The sequence below is a fragment of the Larimichthys crocea genome, chromosome XXIV, assembly GCF_000972845.2.
Source record: "Larimichthys crocea isolate SSNF chromosome XXIV, L_crocea_2.0, whole genome shotgun sequence".
In the NCBI taxonomy this organism is placed as follows: Eukaryota; Metazoa; Chordata; class Actinopteri; family Sciaenidae; genus Larimichthys; species Larimichthys crocea.
Window position 1 is genome coordinate 16478968 of NC_040034.1, and position 26180 is coordinate 16505147.

The 26180-nt window shown below is 40.3% G+C and overlaps 1 protein-coding gene across 1 annotated transcript; it reads right to left on the reverse strand.

Annotated features, from left to right (window-relative positions):
• Positions 1–1921: 1921 nt before the first annotated feature.
• On the reverse strand, positions 1922–24478 carry LOC104929594 (serine palmitoyltransferase 2). Its single transcript, XM_027274774.1, has 12 exons — positions 24103–24478; positions 21171–21365; positions 19876–20030; positions 18095–18243; positions 15907–16031; positions 14839–14932; positions 13274–13379; positions 12206–12425; positions 11313–11439; positions 9829–9964; positions 9395–9524; positions 1922–5838 (listed from the first exon to the last, which is right to left on the reverse strand). The coding sequence occupies exons 1-12, from the start codon at positions 24253–24255 to the stop codon at positions 5719–5721; spliced, it is 1710 nt and encodes a 569-aa protein (XP_027130575.1). The 5' UTR covers positions 24256–24478; the 3' UTR covers positions 1922–5718.
• Positions 24479–26180: the final 1702 nt, after the last annotated feature.

Below are 26180 nucleotides of genomic sequence, written 5' to 3' on the forward strand. Positions count from 1 at the left end.
TCTCCTTTGCTGAGATAATCCATCCCACCTCACAGGTGTGGCATATCAAGATGCTGATTATACAGCATGACTATTGCACAGGTGTGCCTTAGGCTGGCCACAATAAAAGGCCACTCTAAAATGTTCAGTTTTATCACAGCACAATGTTACAGATATTGCAAGTTTTGAGGGAGTGTGCAATTGGCATGCTGACAGCAGGAATGTCCACCAGAGCTGTTGCCCATGAATTGAATGTTCATTTCTCTACCATAAGCCGTCTCCAAAGGCATTTCAGAGAATTTGGCAGTACATCCAACCGGCCTCACAACCGCAGACCACGTGTAACCACACCAGCCCAGGACCTCCACATCCAGCATGTTCACCTCCAAGATCGTCTGAGACCAGCCACTCGGACAGCTGCTGCAACAATTGATTTGCATAACCAAAGAATTTCTGCACAAACTGTCAGAAACCGTCTCAGGGAAGCTCATCTGCATACTCGCCATCCTCATGGGGGTCTCGACCTGACTCCAGTTCGTCGTCGTAACCGACTTGAGTGGGCAAATGCTCACATTCAATGGTGTCTGGCATGTTGGAGAGGTGTTCTCTTCACGGATGAATCCCGGTTTTCACTGTTCAGGGCAGACAGTGTGTGTGGGTGAGCGGTTTTCTGATGTCAATGTTGTGGATCGAGTGGCCCGTGGTGGCGGTGGAGTTATGGTAGGGGCACTCGTATGTTCTGGACAATGAACACAGGTGCATTTTATTGATGGCATTGTGAATGCACAGAGAAACCGTGACAAGATCCTGAGGCCCATTGTTGTGCCATTCATCCACGACCATCACCTCATGTTGTAGCATGATAATGCATGGCCCCATGTTGCAAGGATCTGTACACAATTCCTGGAAGCTGAAAACATCCCAGTTCTTGCATCGCCAGCATACTCACCGGCAACTTCGCACAGCCATTGAAGAGGAGTGGACCAACATTCCACAGGCCACAATCAACAACCTGATCAACTCTATGGAAAGAAGATGAGTTGCACTGCGTGAGGCAAATAGTGGTCACACCAGATACTGACTGGTTTTCTGACCTCCACAGACCGCACCAGTAAAACAAAACTGAACATTTAGGAATGGCCTTTTATTGTGGCCAGCCTAAGGCACAGCTGTGCAATGATCATGCTGTCTAATCAGCATCTTGATATGCCACACTGTGAGGTGGGATGGATTATGGAGAAATGTATATAGAAAATGTTTGATCTTCAGCTAATGAAAACTGGGAGCAAAAACAAAAGTGTTGCATTTATATTTTTGTTCAGTGTATAAAAAAGTGCCTATGAGGTGAAACATCGATTTTAAATTGTCATTCAATATGCCCTTAGAGGGCTGAGTCAACAATGATGGTGTATAGCACCCACAATGCACTGCATTTATGCATTTGGTGCAGTGTTTAGGTGGTAGTAGTGTACACAAAACTATAATTATTTCATTTATTCACTAGGGATTCACCGATGCACATTAATCAACATTTCAGTGTATACATTAATGTAAATGTGCCAGTTAATGAACTAATTTTCAGCTGTATGAAAATTACTGAAGAAATTGCCTTTCGGTTTCTCATTAAAATGAGTCTGCAGGTTGTTTTTGATTGTTTGTAAAAAAGCAGTATATCTCTACAACTGGAGCTTGATCCATAATTGTTTGGACTGAAAGGGTACAAGTGCCTTTCATTTAGTTACCCCACTCACTTTCCCTCTGCTCTCTAAGTGGCATCCATGTGATGGATGTTGTTGCGTCATACAAAGGGCTAAAGGCTGAGCGTAAGTGGTATTACTAATGCAACAGTGCTCGTCTGAATGGTAGGCAGGTAGACGAGAGAAGGCAGTATGGGAGGTCTGAGCAGCTGCATTCAAGGAATTAAAGACGAGTCTTCACAAAATTGAAGGCAATTTAAAATATTTGTTTTTATTGTTTTAATGACCTACTGATACTTTTGACAGGGGTGACAATTTACATATTATTCATTTGCTGATATGTTGCAAATAGTGCATGTTTTATGATCAAATGCATGGCAATTAGTCAACACAGAAAACACACCCGGTGCTAATTATAAGTATCGAAGACAAAGTAGTAAAAGAAGTCAAACAAGGCTGTAAAAATGAACGAGTCATAACATTTACTGTGGTCAGAACTCTTTAGAAAATCATTTGCTTCAAAAGGCACTATATCAGAAAATAATTATCTCTGATGTGTGGTAACTTGCACTCAACCACTGAAATGATTGCCTCTATTATTGGCACACTCGAGCACTTTAAGCTGCCAGTAATAGTGATAACCATAGTTCCCAGGTTACCCTATAGTAAACAAAATATTCTCAGTAGCTCCTTTTCAATGAAACAATATAAACTTTGTACAAAATGTTGGGACCGTCTTTCATCTTACGCCAACAAAGCTCTTTTTCTGCCGTTGTGCATCTCGTAATTAATATTGTTGGGGGAACATACTGTAGTTTTCATGGATGGAACATCCAGGATTACATTTGGTTATTGTTCAACTAACAAAGATATCATTTACATCGAGAATAGCATCATCGAGACATTGAGGACATTTGGTGTTGGGGCAAAAATATTCTCTTTAAATGCCTGGTTTTTAATCATTCGCTGACTTTCTTGTGTGCAAACGTATATATATGTGTGTATATATATATATATAGACATTCTGTATCTATGAATAACATTGTAGCTTGTAGCTCATGGACAATAATTTTCAAGATTCAGGTTTTGAGACCTTTTCTACAGTAAATCAAGGATCAAAAACATCTTTCATCTACAGTTACAGACAAACATTAATATAAAAGAAAGAAAAAAATAAACTCCCTGGAGCCCACACGTTAACTTTCTCTGGAAAGAATTTTTAAGACAATATTCAAAAAAAGAAAAAAAAAAAAGAAAAAGTCACATCTAGCAGAACAGTGTATATCATTGAGCACCACTGGTTGTGGCGCAGAGCAGCTTCGATGGCTAATTCTTACTCTACATGCATTAGTATGAGGAAGGAGTCGTTACACAATACTCGTCAGTGTCCATACATGCAAGACTGAATGTATGTATGTATGCATGTGGGATTTTACAGCTGCCCTTATTTGGGAGCGTTGTCCCAAAGCTCAGTAGCACAAAGTAAAAATTAACCGAGAATTCTTAAGACAAGGTGTGTACATGGAAAGAAAGAGTGAGGTGAAAGTGCAGTAACGCACACTTAAATACCCGAAAGCATGCGAGCACACAATCTTGTTCCCAGTCAAGCTGATTAAAGTTGTTAAAGACTTTAGATCACTGCACAGAGATAGCACTTGGTTTTACAAGTCATTAAAACAATGTTATCACACACAAAGCAATGAGGTTATTATTAATAGGCGCCCAAGAGACGGGCTGGAAATGTATAATGATATTACAAACATCCAGACTAGTTTAGTCTTCATAGTTTATGTTCTCCTTTTCTGCCTAGAGACATGAGTATCTAAATATAATTTTACACTTCTTGAATTGACCCAACTGATCCTCTAGACAGCTTTTTAACCAGACTTCATATCGACTGTCACAACTTAGACCTTGAAACTTGATTGATGAGGTCGTTTGTGATACGTTGAACTGTACAAACACGCATGAAGCAAATGCATTGAAGCACGCCAGTGATGGTGACATGTCACGTACTGTGGCTGTAAGAACAAGAAGCCTGACAAATCCACATGTAACAGACTTTGGGAATTGAAAATCGACCCATTCAAGGTTTTAAAAGACATTTCTGAATTATAATCTTGCTTTCTTAAGTTATAGTCATGAAAACTGATGTTGTTGACAGCTGATAGATACAGTGGGATTTAATTAAGATATAATTCAGTGGAATTTAATCATATGCTTAACTTATGTCACAGGAAAAATAAATAGCTAAATATTATACAGTATTGCAACGTCAATGTAGATGCGACAAAAAATATCCAAATGGATTATTCGATTAGTCAACAAACGATACGATTTAGTTTGGAACTAACTGATTTGTGAGTTTTTCCACTACAGATTGTGTTTTTCTTCTAGGTACAGACATGCCTGAAAGGTTGGATGGATTCTACCGATGCCATGATATCAACCTCTGATTGTTGGAGCTATGCAGCGTTGGGGTTTTCTTCTGTGTGTCGGCTGTTTACACAAACGATACCACGGCTAAAGACATTTTCTCACTAGCACTTTGGATCCATTACCATTATGGCACGGTTGTACTAACCTGGAGCTGGTGTTAGTTGTTAAATAAAGTTCTCAAGCTGTAATTCATGAAAAATGGCATGTTATTAAAAAGCTACTTATGGTAGGTAAATGAGCGTAATGTAGAAAGCAGGCAGACATCCCAAAAACTGAAATTTAAAAAGGAATAGTGTGACATCTTGGGTTTTGATTTCAGTTTAGATGAGAAAAATGGATACCACTCTCGTGTCTGTTGTGAAATAAAGCCAAATCAATATTATTTTTTATCATTTATTCACCCTGTGCTTTTGCTATTTAAGAGGTGTAGTGCTGAGCTTCCTGAATGAGGCTTTCTTTGTGTCAAGTGAAGTCAGATATCCAAGGTTGTACAATGTAATTGTATAACAACAAACAAGCAGAGTTATGTCAGTGTATGAAGAATAAAAAAATAATAATAATTTGTAGTTTTCTGAATAGTTACGAGCGGTCTGTAGCTTCATATTGAAGTTTTTAAATAATTATTTCCACAATATTTTTTCCCAAAATATCAAACTGTCTTTGCATTGTTCAGGGTAAAGATCTGCTCTTCAACACCATCTCACTCTGTAGCGCTTCTGCCATGCTTAATTCTGATGTTAAACTTCAGTTGGTTTAGAAATGGGTGGTCAAGCTCAAGGAGGAGTACGGCCTCTTGGTGCCATTAGATCTACCCTAACATACAAAAATCAAACTATATGCCGCCTTGCCGCACACTGCCACCAAAAAGTCTCAAAAGAATGTCAGGTGAGGGTTATAATGTTTAGGCTAACTAGTGCAATGGCAGAAGTCAAGTCCAGATAACATAAACAGACAGTCAGGGATGAAATTTGGTGACTCGCGTGGTCTTGTGAAAACAATGGAAAAACCGGCGCTTTCTGTATTTGGCCTATGACAATAGTCACAGATCTGATCCTAATGGATAATGTCTTTCTCTTTTTTTATTTTTTATTTTATATTTAAAAGTAATCTATTTTTTTACCGCATTAAAGTTCAATTCAGATCCATATTATGAAAGACAATCTGAGCAGCTCACAATTTCAGAGACATTTAGAAAGTTGACATTTGTCCACTTTACATACACAACCACAAGGCTTAACACGAGGAATGCTACAAGCACTGCAGACATACACACGTACAAATCAACCAAAAAAAAAAAAATCTTAAGACACAAAGTGAAACAAAAAGTAATAAAAGTATGCAGGAAAAAAGCAGAGGTGCCATTTGTCTGTTCACCACACGTTCAGCATGTTTAGGTAAGGCAAAGTAGAATTAGATGATAGTTTTAAGTGTTTTTCCTTTTGTTTGGGGGGGGGTTAGGGTTACATTATGGCAAGCTAGTGACAACGGGGGCACCTGTGCACGTCTCTGTCCTTGTGGAAGACTTGTGATCCATCTTCTTGACCTGGTCTGTATTTTCTGGGGTTGTTCAGGTTCATGCCCACTTCAGGCGACGAGTGGTTCATCAGTCGTCAATGTCCTCATACATGTTATCGTCAAAGGGTCGCGCCATAGACGGCTGTATTCTGTGTCGGGAATACTTGAGCTGAAGAAGGTCTCCTACCTCACTGATGACACTCAGCGCCTGTGGAGACAAGAAAAAAGAAAAAGCTGTCAATATGTGGCGCAGGGAGTTTTTTTTCATGTAAACACGGCCCTGGAAGATTAAATCAAACGTACGCCGAGACATAAAACACTGACTTTAATTCTACCAATTCTTTCCAATTTTTCATTCCTATTACTCGGGTGAGCGGTGTCAGCAGAATAATATCTTGTTGTTGGAGCACAGGAGGCGATGAGTTTGTACATACGTCCTCTAATGTAATTAAAACTTTTTTAGTAGTTATATAGTCAAATAATTACACATTTCTGAAGGCAACGTGATAAATTGGCCAGATTAGAATGGAGGAATGAATGAATCAAAACTAAAAAACTAACTAAAAATCTGTTTTAGTTTTAACTAGGGCTGTCAATCGATTAAAAAAAATTAACTAATCGCAAAAAATTCTGTAATTAATCGCGATTAATCGTGATTAATCTATCAATAATCAATAATCTATCAATGTCCGCCATATTGGATGTGGCAGATCTGCCCGTAAAATAATACAAGCAGGGCCGGTTTTAGCTATGGGCAATGTGGGCGATCGCCCAGGGCGCAGTCTCCGTGAGGGCTTTAAGTTAATGCCTCTTATACACCCATTCACATACACACTAATATATCTGGGAAACAAAGCTCTACTTTGCCACATCCAAAATGGCGGCCGCCACCGGAAGTAAACAAAACCGCATTAATTGCGTTAATTTTTTTTTTAACGCGTTAATTCTTTAAAATTAATCGACAAAATTAACGCGTTAATTTTGACAGCACTAGTTTTAACTTAAAGCTGCGTTTTTAATTATTTCCGCAAACTGTGCTCTCAACATTTTAAAAAAAAAAAAGCTATGGTGAGTGTGTTAGTAAAAAGTTTAGGTGACGCGACATTATCCATTTGGAGTTGCATTTTACAAATGTTAGTCGAACGTTCGCTCTCATCTTTTAGCTGCTAAATTTGATGCTGCTATGCTCACAGCTGGTCTCCAACTGTCAGTCTGATGTTTGGTGCTACAGGTTAGCTCACTGTTGGTTTTTAGACCATTGTATTTTAGCCCACTAGGTCTGAAAACAAGGTTAATAAGAGCGGTGTAAAAGTGTGGGCCAGAAAACTAAAACAATCAGCTCTTTAGAGCTTTTTAGCAATTAAACTGAGGGGAAATGCGGTCAGCGCTCAATCATTTTACATGTACTCAAAGATTTTAGTGCAGCTTTGACCTGATGTGTCTTTATATATGTAGTAAATGCATCTATTTATCTCTACTCTCATCTTTTCATTCACTTTGTGTGCATGAGTCCTTTTGTTGCCATGGCAGTGTGCCTGAATGGCATCATTGGAGCACTTTGGCCACAGAGTGCCCAGACAAAGTCTTCTCCGTGTATTCCATGTTGATTAGTGTGATATAACATTTGCTTAAGGCTTCGGGGTCGAGATATCAATGAAAGGTCCTCGGAAGGACAGTGATACAATCATTTAAGCTTCTGTGTGTCTGTGTGGGCGTGTTTGAATGAGAAGGGGTGGGGGGGGGGACTGAGAAAGCTCACCAGCAGATAAAAGAATCGTACAAATCGACATGACACATCAAAGTACGAGAGAATGATACAGAGAAGAAGGCCTAACAAAGAGAGATTTGAACAACATGGCAGATAAAAGCACTACAGCACTCCCACTCCCTGTCTTTGCTTTAGTTTTTTTTTTTTTTTTTTTTTTTTTGATGGGCGAGAAGAAGAATAGGTATGGATAACATGCCCCCGCTACAGCAGCATTTCCTGGAGACGGGGTATTCATCTGAGCCAACTGAGCCACAAGAACACCCCAATTAGACAGGAGATGGTTCACCCGCTGCATGAAATGATCTACATTTAAAAGACTGATGTTTAAGACGAGCAGGCAGGTCTGAGCTCAGCATAGTAGAAGAGCCCTTGTTGACAGGAGTGGGCGGCTTTCTGATGCGTTGCCAAGAGCAATCAATGCCGCACTTACGCAGAGCAACATGATGAGTAAAGAGGTGAGGTCTGAACTCTAAACCCAGGGAATATACTGTATGTTGACCTTCAGGGTGATCCGACTGACACTTTACTGTAGTTTTTGAGTGGAGTCACAGCAACTGAACTTTTGTTGATACTCCCAAAAGAGTGACAGACTCATCTTTTTAGTGGCATCGGCTGCAGGGATGTTAAATGTTAGGCATGTCAGTGTGTTTGAATCAACTCAAACATATGTCCAGAAGCAGACATTTTGGGGTCACGGGAGATCGCACCTGTGTCCTTCCAATTACACACTTTCCCCCCCGTTAGACTGCCCTTCTTTACTTCATGGCTTAGTTGCAAACAACCTAGAGGTCATTACACCAACTTGGTAACAGGAGGGCTCTACTTTTTAAAAAACAAACATCAGCCTCAGCTGGCACCAGCCTGCACCACTGAGATAAGCCTGCCAGTGATGGAATATTAGCAACTTTTTCTTTTTCCTTTTTAAAAATCTACGGTGCTAACAAGCTATGCCCTTGCCAAAGACTTGATTTGTGCACACGTCTTTGTCAATAAATCATACCCCTCTGGAACTATATTCAACCAAAGCACCAGCGAGTGTAGCTCAGTGAAGCCTGGAGACTGAGAAATTTGACTAATTCTAACAACCCGAAGTGTTTTTCACTGAACAATTATGGCTTCAGCTAGACCCTTCTCCTGTGTGGGCAGAGCACGGTGAGATCTGGCTACGCAAGACTAGTCAACACATCAATACACTTGCAGTCTAAGAAAGGTACTAGAAAAACAAAACGGGCTTTGCACACTGAATACAAGGTGGTGAGTTTGTAGCAGCTGGAGAAGATTGTAGGTTAGCACTAGTTTATTGTCTGTCTAAAGAAAATGATAAATTACCCTGTTGATTTGTTGAATTTATAAAATTTATCAAATTAAAGTCCTTGTAAAGTAAGAATAAATGTGTTCTGAATTTGTCAGACCAAAGAATAACCTGTTGATATTTTTAAACATTCAAATTTGGCTGGGTGGTTAATAACAAGTTTATTAAACATTCAAATTTGGCTGGGTGGTTAATAACAAGTTTATGAAATTATGTGTCAAAATCTGGTAAAAATGAGTACTCTCAGCTCCAGGACTGTGGGGGCGTGTCTGCTGAATGCGCTGAAGCCACGCCCACTCATGGGAGCAGTCAAGAAGCAATTTTGAAGCGACCAAAACGTGTCAGATGAGTTCAGAAAATGACATGACTAACTTTGAAACACTCTGAGAGAGATGAATTAAACTCTATCTCTCTGCTAGAGGTGCAAGGGTATGCTCAGGATGGCCTCAGTGTGTCATCGAGCCACCCTTTAGGACCGCCTACAAAATCCTGGACTGAAAAACTGTTTTAACCTCTAACACCACATTTCAGTAATATATCGTCACATGTTTTCACCAACTATTTTCCCAACATGTTTAATGTATTTTGAAAGAATCGTCTTTACACCGACTTAGGCAGTGTCCTGTTCTGCCAAACGTTTAAAATAAAAAAAGCAATTTTAAAGTGACAAATCTCGTTTCTTACCCTGTCGAGCATCTCTTTTGTGTGGGCGGCTGAGATGCAGAAGCGTGCGCGCGACTCAATGATGGGTGTAGCCGGGAATCCCACGACAACCACGCCGATGTCCCTCTTCAACATCTCCCTGCCGAACGCTCTGGTGGGACAAAGATGAGGAGACAAAAAAAAATTACACAAGATATAGGTTGTATAAGGAAAGTCCACCAAAAGTATCAGCATGTATCAAATCATCAAATTCTCCTCTCAAAAGATTAGGTAGTTTAAATAAAACACCACATTTAAAGCAATCATTGTGGCTTTTATACACTTAAAGTTTGAGACAAATAAATTAACCATGATACTGTCAGAGCGATAAACGAACATCATCTGATATCAATAATAGTATTCACCACACTGTATTGATTTAAATACTCCAGCAGTTAGAGGAGCTCCAGTCTCACCCTATCTTGGCAGGCATGTAAAGCATCATGGGTACAACGGGTGAGTCTTCGTTGCCGTAGATGATGAAGCCCATTTCTCGAAGCCTCTTGCGGAAATACACTGTGTTCTCTGCCAGCTGTCGCACACGGTCACAGCCTTGGGATGATAAGAAATATGAGCCGACAGCAGTTGACCACGCTTCTGTCAAGTGTTTGCAAAGGATGTATTTTTAATGATCATCTAGTTTATTTACAGTGCGCTGAGCATGTTGGTCATTTAGACAGGAACATGGTACACATCATGTCATGTTATTAATGTATAGTTTGTGGATATTTATAGAGCTGTACTGAATGTTCCTCTGTCACAAAAACTCTCTCGTTCCAAACATGTTTGTTCTTTATTAGATTTGAGGTTGGAAAATAAATTATTTAGAGTTACTGTAAGTTTATGATGCTTTGAAAAACAGAAAAAAGAAGGTTGATGAGCAGCTGAATACATTCTTGAGCGAGTGTGAAACAATATCCGACTGTTGCAGCATCCAGGCACCACGGGGAGCAAGTTTTTAGTTTTTCTGTAATGTTTTCCTCCCACAGGAGATCAGGAGATTCACTGTGTTCTTTGAAATGCTAGGCTTGCATCAAACACAAGACTCTGTTTGTTCGTTGACACATTTGCTTCACAGCTTGTCAGAAAAAAAATAACACATGCAGATTGTTGCAGAGACACAGGTCTGTGTGTTTTTCTGACCGTTTAATTAGGTGACTGTGCCAGCAACAGAAATGAGAACAAAAACAAAACGAAGGCAAAAATCGTACCCAAATGAGATTCATCTTTTCTAGCTCATATTAACTTCACAGCCATAAAAATAATGAAAAATTGCTGTACAGGAAGAAAAAGGGAGGTCTGGACCAACTAAAGAAAGTGGAGGACAGATATAGATTACCATATTTTGAACTCATGCAGCTTCAGTGCTCTTTCAGAGCGGCTATGCTGCCGAGTCTGTCCTTGATTTTGTGAGTGTGCACTGACACCTGGTGACAACTGAAGGCAATTACAACAAATCAAAGAGGAGCAGCGGAGCAGTTGTCATGGTCGTCACTCTTAATGAATCACATCAAACACCTTCATAGCTAAAGACTTCAAATTAACTCTTTGTTGGCGTCAGCCGCTTCATCCATCTGAAGCGTGACACGTCTGATCTACTGTGTGACAAGTCATAATAAATAAATCCTTCAGTGCTACAGTTTGAGTCTGTACACATTGTGCTGAATACATTTCCTTCCTCACAGAACAATTACAATGCCACATTTTGAAGCCTGCATTGTTTACTTGCTAGCAGTCTTCTTCCCTTCCTTTTGTTGGTGCATTGCTGCCACCTGCAGCAGAAAAGTGGCAAATCCTTTGCAGCGCCGTTTATCGTGTTATCATGCACACAGGTGCATCAGAAAAACAAATCAGCCTCTAGGTTTCCACAGAGTTCCTTTAATACTGTTGTAAAACTCACCGATAGTTGTGCCATCCTCTCCCATAATGCACTTCATAGAAGTGATGATTTGCTCCACCACAGGAGGAGACATGGAGGTGGCGTAGACCGCACTGTGGGAATGGGAGCGCAGGTACTCAATAAGCTCCTAAACACAGCAGATACACAGGAGATGTAAGAAGATATGCATGAGGAGATTTAATCACTCTACAGTATCTACAGTCATGGAGAGATCGGGACTCTTTGTAACTGATATAAACTGAACTAATATGCAGTAAAGTTGAGAAGAAAACACCTTAATTCTGATTAAAAACTGATTTAAAACTTGACATTTACATTTTATTGTAAGCTACATCCTGTGACTTCAAGACACATTCAAAACAGAGATCACAGAGAGAATGCAGCTTCATTCCTTTTAAACATTGTCACGCGTCTGCCCGAGACTCGTCTTTGTTTAGGATTCTCAACAGTCTCCGTCTTTTCATGCACTTCACGGAGACAGAAAGTTGTTTATGTCTTTCTGTCTGCGGTTCTGTAAACCTGTCATGTAGTTTTGATAAGGTCGATGGCATCGCAGTGATGCGTCAGGTGGAACAGGGCTAATATGTCAGGAATGCAGCGTACATGCACTGCAAGGCTGTATGTCCACATAGCTGAGGTTAGTTTTTAAAATCACACTTAAAACTTTGTCACCTGACACTGCGTGAACTCTGATTTCTGATCAGTGACTCCTGACAATAAAAAGGGGATTCCCCTTTTCTGGTAGGAAACGAGGACAAAATACACTTGAGGACCGAGCTCTTCAGAGAGTATCTTCTCTCCTAACACTACCAACAACTAGTAGTCTAAACTTGATATGGATATATGCAAAACTAAAACGCCACTTAAATAAACCTACAGTCCTCCACCCTCACCCTTTTCCCTGCGATGTATCCCCCGGCAGCACCGAAGCTCTTGGTAAATGTGCCCATCATGACGTCCACATCACGGGGGTCAAGGCCAAAGTAATCGACCACGCCTCTCCCCCTCGGCCCCAGGGCCCCTATGCTGTGGGCCTCGTCTAGGTAAAGGTAGGCCCGGTAGCGCTTCTTCAGGGCAATCACTTCTGGCAGGCGGACTATACTGCCCTCCATGCTGCAGGGAGGAAAAGTGAAAGTACAAGTTATTAGAACAAGTGTCAAGAAAACATCCTAATGTTTTCATGTTCATTTTTTTCCCTTGACAACCCAGGAAATATGATCTCAAGGGAGTACTAGCTGTTCCCCACTTAAGGTCTATGTACCAAACTGCTGGGACCTGTCAACTGCTGAACAGACTTTATCTGACTGACAACTGGAAGTCTCAAATATTCTAATAACAGGTATGTCAGCTTGTAAAAATAATGTCAGAGGACACATCAAGGTGTGCAATTTGCTTGCGTGTGTTGTAGCTGCAGATCAGTGCAGCTTCTTGAAGCACCCTGTCTGGGAGAATAAAGTAACTTGTCAAAGTTGCTCACTGTGTGTTTAACCAGTAAAAGCCAACCAAGCACTGAATCAGCTCTGTCAACCTGCAATCCAGTCCCAGGAGGGTTGATACTGCTGAACCTACGGGAACCACACAAGCCATTAAAAGACGATAAGTGCTGCTCCTGGAAGCTTTTTTTTTCCCTTGCATGTGTTTGTGGAAGACTCCTACTGACATACATGCTTTGCCCAATTTTAAAGCTAATACAGAGAACTACCTGGAGTGTTATTCACATTTTAAGTCTGTCACACAATTTGATGAAACCACCGCTTGTGCAATAAAGGCAGCGTTCATATTGAGACTAGGAAGGAAATCTAGGGGATTTTAAAATTAGTAACTCCCATTGTTCAACTGCTTTTCCACCCATTTTTATTGTGTTCTGGACCAACTCCAAGCTGAGAAGCCCATTAAAAGCCTTACTGTGTCCTCAAAGTTTTATTCAAACATCTGTCTAATTAAGCAGGTGAATAAGCTACCTGTAAATGCCCTCTACCACTATGAGGATCTTCTTCCACGGCCTGTGAGTCCTGGGCTGCCCGTGAACTATGGCTTCTCTCAGCAGTTTCTCAAGGCTCTGCATGTCTGACAGGAAAGATCAAGAGAGTGTTACAGTAAAAATGAAAGTTGTCAATAGCGGTGGCAGAAAAAAAAGAAAACACACAGAAACTCATTAGAGGAAAGTAAGACAGTTTCAATGCAACCACCAAAGACACATTAGCGACAGTTCAACTGTTCAGTGACTCACTAGGCTGTAACAGGCGACGTAAGAGACATTGAACAAGAAAACTGACTCAGAACCAGTTGCTTGACCTTTTCTACTTCTAAGTTGTGAGCTGATAAGTTTCGGATAGTTAGTTGGCAGCTAGTAGGTGTGAAAAGCTTGTTTGCCAACCATTAGCTGCTAATCACACAGACATGGGTAATTGGCATCAAGCAGAAAGCTTATTACATCAGCATTATCAGTATTGGACAATAGAAAACTCAGCTAGATTATCCACTAAATATTACACAAACTAATCCAACCTGGTTATTGTCAACAAACAATGCTAATATATGGGTTTAGCAGGAGCCAAGTGTGGCTAGTTAGCCACATGGCTATTAAAAAATACTATAACTACAAACACAAATAAAATACAGCTAACTACAAACACAAATTATTACATATTATATTTTTTTTGTTTCTTATATTCTATAAAAACAAGAAGTGTTATGAGCCACACTCCTATAGCTACTTGTTTATACTTATACTAGCTAGCATTAGCACCTAGCACAGAAACATTTACTGTATGAACATAATGAAGTTTGTGTTAAAGTAGATGCAGTGTACTGAATGCCAATATGGCTTTTTAACCAGCAGACATTTTGAAACAACGTAACATTAACAAAAGCTATTCTGTTCCATTCAAAAGATCCAGAGAGCCCTGACAGGGCATGACGGTGCACAATAGACCCTGAAACCTGAGCAGCTAAATGGAATTTAGTGATCATTCGTTTTATTGTTTAACACCTGTGCTTTTCCTACTGTGAAAAGTCTTCAATAAAAAAGGGCTATTACTTAAAAATAAAAGCAAAAAAAAATCACACGGTAGCTCTTTTTTATTTAAATCTTGTGTGTACATGTTGGCTGGCATCTAAAATGAAACACATATATATGCTTTGGTCAGGCTATTAAAAATATATAATTATTATTGATTATTAATTACGATACACCTGAGACCAAATGCAGAACTAACTCTTCAGTAGTGGGTGTAATGCATGTCTTCTGCTGCATGAATGACAGTGATGAGATCAAATAAACACACAGCGGTGACATGCAGCATATGGAGGGATAAGTGAGAAAATAATTATCACTCCAAGTACGTTATACAATACGCAAGTGATTTAATAAGTCATGATAAAAGTAATAAAAGCTTTTGAGGCGATGAATGAAGACAAACTATTAAATTGGGGAGACCTAAGAATCTGATAAATTGACCCATAAATGCAGGAGGAGACTTATACTCTTACTTATAGGTGGACCTATTTGCGATCACACACTTACTGTTGTGTTTGAAGACTCTGATGGTGGACCCGGAGAGTCTGGCTCCCAGGACCAGAGAGGCATGGTTCAGTTCATCACTCAGAATCAGACAGCCCTGCAGGACACCAGACGCATGAATCATTTATACATCTTAAAGTTCATCTTATTTGTTTTTTATCTATCTGGGAAAAACACAAGGGCCTATTTAAAAATCAGTTTAGTAGAGATTTGACTGGCTGGTGGGTCTGAGAGAGTGGGTGGAGCATCATTTTATGTTTATATGTAATGATCTGTGCTGAGATAATTACACTGAAAATGCTGCTTTATTGATTGCATTGTTTGCTATTTGAGATAATCCACTGAACAAACCCTCCTCTGCATCTAAGAGGCAAATAGTGTACTTTTCTGCTCCACTATTTGACGATTTGAGTTTATATTTTTATGATACACTCAAAGATTAAACCTTCTTTGAGAAAATGCTCTTACTTAAGCTAAATTAACTATTTAAAACCTTTGGGTTAACTAAATTCATTCCACCATGGATCATTTGAGAGGAACAAAATTATTTAAAGCAGCAGTCTCACAGGCTGGTTTCCTCTTACCAGTATGTACCTGTAAAACAATATCAGCAGCGTCATGACAAAACAGACTGGTCTGAGCTCTTACTATTTTTCACTCCAACAGGCGGTCGAGCCACCGGTTGCCTAGGCCAACAGGAAGCGCACCCTCCTGATATGAGGGTGGTTTCACGTTTCTGTGTTTTTGGTGCTGCTGTTGACCTGTGATAGTGCGATGTTATGGAACACCTTTGTGAAAACTAAACATGCTCTGCGCTGTGCAAACAAAAGGGCCGGACAGAGAACGTATTTCATCGACGGCAAATATATACATGAGAGCAGACACTAATACAAAGTTAACATTAACATAAAGGGAGTAAGTAACAGTGGGACCGAGGTAAACAGAGAGACAAAGGACAAAAGAGCAAAGAAAGTGCTGTGCAACAAAGGAATCTGACTTGGAGAGGATAGCAGTGGAGTTGAGAAATGTTTCCTGGCACTATCGGGAAACATTTATCACCTGTGATCTTACCTTGCCAGTCAGTGCTGGTATGTTCATGGAGTTGGTTGCAAACCCCATCCCAAAAGCCATGGCTGACTCTACACCCAGGAACTTAGCCACTAGTTTCTCCATGTCCTCATGTCTGTCCAGGTTACCTGAGGTGAAGATAAACAGAAGATCTCATTTAACACATATCAGAACTTGCTTACGTAGATCACGGGATAAAAACGAAAGGGAACAGTTCAACTGCTTGCATATCTGTGCATTCGGAATTACTATTTCTTGGGATGATGCAGTGACTTAGTCTCAAAACATGTAGTAGCTGGTAGATTTTAAAAATAAATAAATAAATAAAAATAAATTATAGTGAGCTAGGCTAGCTGTTTCCCCTTGCTTCCAGTTTTTATGCTAAGCTAAGCTAAGAGCTTACCACAGCTTCATAACTCTTAATAACGCGAATATGCACAGTTGACAAAATGTTTAACTACACCATTATTACTGCTTCTGCAGCAAGACTTACGAAACTCAAACAAGACTCATCACTCATGGAGCCTCCCAGTCTGTCACCGCTAGATAAATGTGTACATACTGTGCAGTGTTTGCTTGGATTAACTTATTTCATTTGGAACTGAGACATCTTAGAGCACACAATCCGCACTCTTTATGAAAATGTGGGTTGATGTTCTCCCCGTGTGTTCTACTCTATCTGTGAAATCTGCTCACCATATGATCGGTTTCACTTCCTCCAGCGCAATCTGCATCTTATCAGACTTGCTCTGCAGAATGGCTTAAGCAACAGATATCTAAAGTAAACAGTGACACACTGTTTTCGGATCTTCTCCATTGTCCTGAAATGGCAACCAAACGGATAGTTTGATGCTTATTGAGATAACACTATTTGTTGTAGTGAATCATCAGTGGATGCTGTTGGCATTTTTACTTTGGATATTTGAATTGTTTTGTTTTTTCCCTTTTGTTTGAATCTGGCTTTTTTGTAATCTTTACTTGAAAAAGTGGGCTATTGTTCTCCGGGATAAAGGACTAGTTCAACACTTTGAGAAGCTGTCTTACATCCTGAGGGTTAGATAAGATCAAAACCACTCCCATGTTTAGATGAGGCGGATTCATCTAGCCTGGCTAACAGGTTACAGAAGCCACCTACAAGCACCCCCACAGCTCACTCATTACTGTAACATATTGTATCTCATTTGTTTAATATGTGACAATATGTTCTGAATAGGAATATATCCCAAAGCTATTGTCTTTAGGGTTTCACTCAAACTTTGTGATATTTGCATTGCACACATATCATGTCATACACATGTCACCAGGTATCAAATTCCTGGCCCCTTTTGGAGGGAGAAACAGAAAAAAACGCTGAAAAAGCTGCTGTTGTGTAGCAGGTTGTGAAACAAAGAAACACACACATATCCAGTTCCCATGCTTCCTAGAAAGGAAACGGATCCCCTAAACGAGAGCAGTAAGACTCCAGAAAACAGTCATTCTTCATGACAGCAGTGTAAAGTCCTTCTTCATAAAAAGAAATATGAACTGGCTTCTGTCATCTAAATGATGCCGAACAGACGCTCGAGACAACTATTTGAATAATCAAGGCTTTCACACTGAGCTTTGAGACACATAAGATGTATGAATATTCACTGTCCGTGTGGTAAATGAAAAATCACACTGGTGTATTGCAGGCGTTTCAAAATTTATCTGCGATGTCATTCTGACTAGTCAAGAGCTGTGAGTTAACTCGAGATATGTGTAATCATATTACATTACTGTGCACTGCTTTACAAGTAGTCAAAATAATACGTAATGTTAACTCCGGATAGCCAAACTTGCAAAACTGCTTGCCGAACGAGTGGTAGTTACAACTGATGGATAGCTAGATTAAGTGAGGGGTAGCTGGAGTAAAGTGGCAGCAGAAGTAAACATGGGTGTCGGCTCCGACTAATTCTCAGCCCAGATCATACAGTTGCTTATTAATAGACCGGGCATTTACAGACAACTCCTAATGCTACCTGGTGATTCAAATATGTGCTGACGTCTGGACACTGTGTTGGGTCATTGATCCACTTGAACGGGGGTTGGGGGATGTACGTGTCACTGCACCACTAAACAAACTAGTCTTTGATGCTTTGTCTGCTGTGGTGAGTGTTCAGTGATAGCAGAGTTAATGGTGTGTGTCTGTGTTTCGGTGCGTTATTTGTACCAATTTCCTGCCTGGTGCTTGCAACTCCGACGCCGTACTTGATGGTGACCTCGGCTGCAGAGTCAGCACACGGGCCGAAGTTCTCAGCGAAGCCGAGGTAATTATACGAGCCCAAGTTAATCACATCCCGCACTACCCGACCTGTGTACCTGGAAGACAGAGAAAGAGAGAGAGAGAGAGAGAGAGGATAATCAGACAGAGGAAACAATCAATGAGAGGAAGCTAATGTTTTTGCAAGCTTATTGGTACGCTTAATAATAATAATAATAATAATAATAATAATAATAATAATAATAATAACGACCAGTAGAGCTGATTAAAAACTAGATTGAAGGGGACATCATCAAAGTCCTATTAGCTTTTTTAGTCTTTCTGATCTCCAGTAGCATCTGCCATAATGTTTAACACAGCGCACCCTTCTCTCGCTGGTACTCCGTGTTCTCTGATTTTCTTTCTGCTCTCTTTGTCGCAGTGTGGGATGTCTGACTTCACACACCTCACTGCCCCTCCACTGAAACACCTCCACTACAGCTGTCCCTCCAAACACCAGCAAGGAGTCAAGATGACAAATGCAGAGTTGGAGTGATGAGAAAATTCAGACAGAGGGGTGGGAGGAGGGGGGTTCATAGCACAGCCTGAACCACGATTATAAAACTACATATGAGAGAGGCGGAAGGGAAAAGTTTGAATTAATGTATGATCTGATTACGGTCACAGTCAGTCACATATGAAGAGAGAACAAAATAGATATGGTTCACATTAATCTGCTGAGTCATGCGTTTATGATTTGCTGCAAATGTGGTTCAAATCTACGCCGATGAGATCAGCGTCCACGTTTTACTGTTTAGACTTTATGTGCGATCTGTACTGTGTTTGAGCCGTTTCTCATACATTATAATAATAAGAACCAATTGAATTCTGTGTGACGGAAAGTCACAGGTTCAGTTCAGTTGCTGGGCGTGCAACACTAGTAATATCGTCCTTCTTAATAATATTGCTGCTTTTAATGGTTTATGTCATTGCAAATTAAAAATCTTTGACTATTTGTTGAACAAAACAAGAGATTTCGAGATGTGATGGGCATTTTCCACTCCTTTTAGATATGTTAAATACAAACAGGTTTGTTTTTGGTACATTAAATACACAGTCTTTATCAAGGTTATGATAAAATTCATTCATTTTAATTCAGGCCGCCTCAGGTTTTACAGCCACAGCAACGCCTGAACTCATGTTTAAATGAGTTCCACACAGTAAGATATACATATTGTAAATTTGGGAAACAGAGAGCGCTGGTATTGAGTTGGTATTCGGTATCGGACGATATCCTGAGATGAGGAAGTCCGATCAGTATCAAGGGAGAGAAGTTGTATCGGTGAATGTCTAAATTACTCAATAATGGAAATTAGACTGGAAACAACTTGTTCAACCTCTGACTGAAGACCAAAAATTAACTGATTCATTTTGAGAAATTATTAGTCACAACAATTAATGACAAATGACAGCGTTAGTGGCAGCTCCTCATTTGTTTTTGCTTATTTAAATTTCCAAACACCCCATAGATACAGAGTCCATACAACTTAACATGAAAGTCATTCATCAACTAGCAAGTGTTATTATAGACTGTTAATGTTTCTGCTACTATTTTTCTAAAGTGAAATGTGTCACTATGCTTGGTATTCATAAAGTAGCAGATAAGAGTGTTAGCACAGTTTGTACTAATCCTTGACTGGGGCATTACTGTGTTTAAAAAATAAAAAAAAAAGGAGGTATTTCTCTCTCACTCAAAAGTCCAGTTGTAGTCGTGGGACGCTCGCTCCATCAGATCCACTTTGGCCCCCGGTACGCTGCATATGGGCCTGTTCCAGTTGTCTCTTATACGCATGTAGAGGTTTCTGGTGTAAAAATTCTCAAAATCCTGGTAGAGGGGCACAAAGTCCTACACATGGATAAACAGAGAGAGAGAGAGAGTACAGAGGGGTTATCTGAGTGGCAGGAATTTCACTTTATTTTACCCAGTACTACATGCCATTCATACTCTTGGAAAGCTTAGCTGGAAGGAAATCAACCTCTAGAAATAAGATCTTTAACATTTAGTTTTCCTTGGTTCTTGGAGGAAACATCCGTGGGATATCCTCGTGGGTGATTTAATCACTTCCCCGCGTCTATCCCACTAGCTTCCTTTCCTCAACAAAACCAAATACTTAAAAACAATGGGCTTCACTATCAAATGTTACATAATAGGTTGAAAACAATGTCGGAGTGGTCAAGGACGTGGTTCAAATATGCTGATAACTCCACCATTAAGCAGCGAGCTGACAAAAATGCATTCTTAAGAGCACTGAACTGTGAAGAACACCATGACACCTTAGGAGGGAATATGTAAAATGATACATTAAGCTCTGTGAGTTTGCATTTGATTCTTGAATCCTTTCTGAATTTCAGCATAAGCACGTTTGCTTAATGCCTCCCTAGCACTAAGCTTGAAGGAACACTGAACTGAAGATTATAGCTTCTAGCGTTGGGTAGCTTTATGGTGTGCCAGTATCACTTTGGTTCTGTCTGGTTAACAAAGCAACGAGTGGAACAAGTGTGTTTTTCCACTCGTTATCGCCGCCGTTTCTACATGACAACAAGGCAAGCGTTCGGTCGCCGGGCAACACGTCATTAGAGCTCAGTCTAGTAAATCAGTCCCATTCGACACCTGAAACACATCTGGTCTTCTTTTCCTTGCTCACGGCATCATCACTATGCAACCTAAACAATCATAACATTCCAGTCATTATACTGTGGTGCAGACAAAGTATGCTGACTGCACAATGCATGTGTCTGCTGTCGGAAATCATAACAACATGTTGCTCAACTGTCATCTTCGTAGGGGAACTGTCTCAGTCCGTGTGAACAGACAAATACAAACCTGTTCGGCTCATCCAGACTTGCCCCCTTACTGTTCTACATTTATTGCTGCTTTCTTTTTTGTTTGCTTAGTTGCATATTTTTCTTCTTCTTGAGAATGCCTGGGTAAACCCAGACGATCTTGCAAAACCACGCCCATGTTTCGTCTCTGGCTCTCTCTCACCTTCTGTTCCTCCTTCTCCCTGGCGATGTGACACCTCTCGATCTTCCAGTGACGGAGAAAGTCGCGGAGGTAGCCGAAGATGGTGAGGATGCCGTAGCCCATGTAGGTGAGCACCGCCACCAGCATGGGCGTCTCCTCGAAAGACTCGATGAAGGGCCGGCTGTACAGGCTGTCATGGTGTGATGCTGCATGGACCTGGGCAACGTGGGAAAAGAGGATCTACTGAACTGAAACATCATAAAAACCAAAATACTATCATTCAAATGTTGGAATTAAGAGAAGATACTTGAAGCTATTGCTCGGTTGTGCTGGCACAGATCAGAAGAAAAACTTTCACAGTCAGTTTTCATGAAGTTTTCTCGGAAACAGTACCATGTCTCAGTGTATGACTATTTCTTTATATTCAGAATATAACATTCTGTTTGTGTGTTGAACCATGGAAAAAGGTCTGGCTGGAATATGACAAATTATAGAGCTGAAAAGCTCAATGATTGAAGTTTTTTAAAACATAAACTTAAAAGTTTAAAGATTGATGATTAACATATGAAAAACAGATTACTTGCAGCCTTAGTTTATGCGATACATTCTGGGATGTAAACCACAATACTCTTTAATAAAACACAAGTGGCGTGACTATGGATTTCTGGGTCTGAATGAGTCACATTAAGGCCTCTTAGCTGCCTTTTGTGGTCCCGATTCTGCGTGGGACTTTTTGAATAAGTGGACACTGTTGAATAAAAACATTTGGACTTTCTTTGAACATCTTAGGCGTGGAATGCATTATGAAGAATGGCACAATAATAATCATTCAATCATTGTATATACCACTGGGTAGCTTCATCTGTAGTAATGCATCAGAATTCAGCTTTGAGCCGTAAAAAGAAAAGTACTCAGAAATGTATAAAAAGTATAAAATAGCACGAGATGGAGAAAGTCAAGTACAAGCACTTTAAAGCTAAGTTAAGTACAGCACTTGTTTGTTTTTCTCTGCTATGTTAACAAAAAGGTGGAAGAAAACCAAGTGTACACAACTATTTAGAAAAAAAGCTCAGTTTATCTTTTGTTAACAATAGCTGAGATTTCCATGCCTCGCTTAAAACTGACTAATGTGCAGCCAAATTGGCCAAGTGGGAGGAAGATAACAAAACCAACACAGTATTAAGCTCAGGTCCGGCCGTACACTAACTTGTACAGTTAGTGACAACAGTGTGTGACACAGGCAAGGGAGGGGAAGATTTTTGACTGCCAAATAAGGGAAGGGCTGGTTGTGTTGAAGTAAAGCTGTGCCCTTGGAGCCAAAGTTATCTACAATCCAATAATAAACCATCATAAAGAAGCGTGTCTGTTCCCTCTGTCCTCATAAGTGGAAGTGAAGAAACTTACTACTAACCGACATTGTGCAATTTCACCTTCCCATCATTCCCGTCTCTGTACTCATGACTATTAGGAAGTACATGTGACCGGTCATGCCTCTCTCTCTCTCTCTCTCCCTCTCTTTCTCACTCTCTCTCAAATACCTTACAGCCCAGCAGCTCTGACACACGCATGAACCGTGAATCAGCTGAGGTTCAGTCAACAGGCAGTCTGTTTCTCAGCAGATCCAATCCAGTTTACCGAAACGTCACCTGAAGAAACAGACTGGAACCAATATCCTGTTCAAGTTTAGGTTAACCCACCTAGTAAGTTGACAGTTATTAGCATTTTATCATGAACAAACTTTGAAAAAGTTACACATCCGACACACAAGAAACCAATCGGGACAAAAGATTATAAAAAAAATGTTCCTACGGCTTCAACAACGCGAAAAGCAGACTCAAATTCAGAAAAAAACACTCACGGCACATCCATGAGTCTAACACAAGCTCCTGAGTGAGGACGCCAAGTTCCATGAGTCTAACACAAGCTCCTGAGTGAGGACGCCAAGTCAGAAGGGACCTGTTAATTGGCACAGTTAGGTGCACCCGAGTGTGGAAATTTCATTAGCCTCTTAGGGAGGGAGGGAGGGGGGACGAAAAAAGCTGTTTCACAACATGAGTGCAATCACAATGGACAGCTCTGAACTGAACAGGTGCGCCGGTTCAGTGTCTGCCTTATCAGTGACACATCAGAGTTTCAGTCCAAGTTAATAAAAAAAAAGATCAGATGAGACATCTGACATCAGAATGACGTGATATAATAATATGATATGACCTATAAACTTCCTGCTATATTCCAGGTAGAGAGCTGTTACTCGCCCTCGGTTTGTTGGGTGTGTTTATCATGAGATACTTTATGACTCAAAGTGTTTTAGAAATATAAATAAATCCAGTTTGTGCCTAAACAATCTGACAAAAATAGAATAAGCCAGACCCCTTCTTCAATAATACACACTTTTCAGCAAACAGTGGCAGAATTCAGTGCAATGTCAACTTTGAGAGTTTGTCACTCACCTTTTTTTTTCCTCCCCCCCAAACAACCTCATTCCTGTAAAAACCACCAAGGGCGGTAGGGTACAGCATAAACCCATTCATAAAGTTGAGGTTTTTTAATGGACTCATGTGCTGTTTGGTACAAATATGATTGAGCCGAACTGAAGAGCGTCTCTTGATTATTCAGAAAATGTTAAATCGAGTTCAGAGGGAGTGTGTGACATGCCCCAAAAAAACAGAAAACTCTTTAAACTGGAATATTTCTAATGAAGTTTGGTGTTTACTCTGTAGAGGAATGATCCAGAGAATCAAGAGCTCGGTAACAATAAACAGTCGGACGACCAGCAGCAGCACTAAGTCAACACACACACACACACACACTGTTATCGTGTCCTATCCCAATAACACACACTTTAAGTGTATTAGTGTAAATGACAAGCGTCTCCGGGTTGTTTCCGGGTCCACGCAGTGGATGCTTCCCCCGCTTCACCAGCCTCTCCTCCCCGTCCCATCCCGGGCCTCACCTCCTCCTCCTCGGGGTGGCAGTGGTGTTTGGACTGGCGCTCATGGCAGCGGTGGAGGCTCTTCAATAAGCCGTTTCTCTCCGGTTTAAGTCCGTTCTTCACCCGCTGACACACGTCCCCGTTGGCTGGCTTGGTCGCGGGGCTTTCGGTCATTGCTGGCCAACGATTGTGGAGCCGCGACGGTAACTTGCATGTAGGAACACGGTGCCTGCCTGCGGTGCAAGGCGGTGACAGTATCCGAGCTGGGGGAACGGTTACAAAACACACTACAAAAAAAAAAAAAGCTCTCACACACACTCGCACACACACACATACAACGGCCACACACTCATGACACACACACACTCCCCGTGAAACCTGAAAATCCAGAAGCTGGATACCGGAAATCAACGCCCATAAATAATAACGGCACCCGCAGGAGGGGGCGGGGCCACGCGCTTCACATATGCCAAAGGGCGTGGCTTCGCGTGCAGGAACTTGATTCACACTCGAGTGGGAACCAACATTTTGCAACCTTCATGGCACTTTGAGAAAGAAAGATTAATCTAATAATGACACTAAGGAAACATTTAGGCTGACATACAAGTTATAAGAATCAAGATAAGTGAGCATTAAAAGGGCATAACATGCTGTAATATAGTTCTGTAATGCATTAGAATAAAGTCCACATTTTCATCTCAGAAATGTTATCTTCTTGTTAAAATCCATAGTTTTGTCATTTGCTTAAAATCCAGTTGATTTTACCACACGATGAGACATACAAACTTATATAAAACTAACAAAACTAACAACTACTCTGTGCTCCTTTACACCTTTCTCAGCTTATGTCCTCCTCTGTAAGTCGCTTTGGATAAAAGTGTCTGCTAAATGCAATGTAATGTAATGTAATGCAATATAAAGATGTCTATATCTACTACTGTCTATATCTAATATTTAGGTCAAATTAAAGCCTTTAGTAAAAACTTTAGTGGATCTAAGACAAACGGCTACATATTAAGAGTAATATTCACGTAACATTTCAAAAATATCATATATCATATGGCTAGAGGAGGCGAGAAACTTTTTCACCACATGACGTATGAAATATAATTACTTGTCCTTAATTGAGCTAATTTATAAATGAATTGACATGCAAAGATTTATGTCCGCATGTGTTGTATTTATATCAATTATATGAAAAGGTATTAACAAATAAACCCTTTTCACGGCAGCCATTTTGACGTAAACACAGGTGTCACCAGTGATACTAATTAAGGTTCAGTTCCATTCAGGTCAAACAGAGTCAGGGCGCTGCTGTGGTGCATGTTGACTCACCAGAAAGTCTCTGCTGTAATAAATAGAATGGGACCTTAATTAGTATGATTGGAAACACCTGTGTTTACCCTACAATTAATGTCAAGATGGCTGCCGTGATAAAGGTCTGTTGTAGCTGTAGGTTTTAAGATATTGCTGTGGGACAGAAAGGTGATTAAAAGTCTAACCAGAAAGGTTTTATGCAAAGCAAATGTAATGTCTGTCTCTCCGAATCACACATTTTTATTGAGGTTCTGTCTAGACTCAGCTCTTTGCAGACACACACTAAAGCAAATTCTATTTGAATCAGAAGTTATACACCTTTATAATGAAAAACAAACAAACCATGTCCATGATTTTTACACTGCAGTTACAGAATTAGGCTTAATTTTCTAGAAATCACAGTTTGGCAGTTCCCTCTAGTGGTTTCAGGTTGCAGTGGCATCAAAATGTGCATATTTCCACTAAAACTAAAAACTACAGAGGAAGGAGGGACAAACACAAAACTGGAACTAAATACCGAGTGTGTAGTTGGACTGAAGACCTGCAAACTCTTTGGCTCCATAGCTCATGATGAAGGGCCATGATGGGAATAGTGGATTTAAGTACCCAGGGCCTCATCATCGAGAGGGACATCCACAAATTTGAAATCTGAAGTTTTTATCAGCATTTTTGAATTACCATCACAACACTATCAATGTTGACTAAGTAAGCTAAAATATAATCAGTTTACTACCGTTTCGATCAGTTTCATGATTGTATGCACAACCATTACTGAAGCAAAC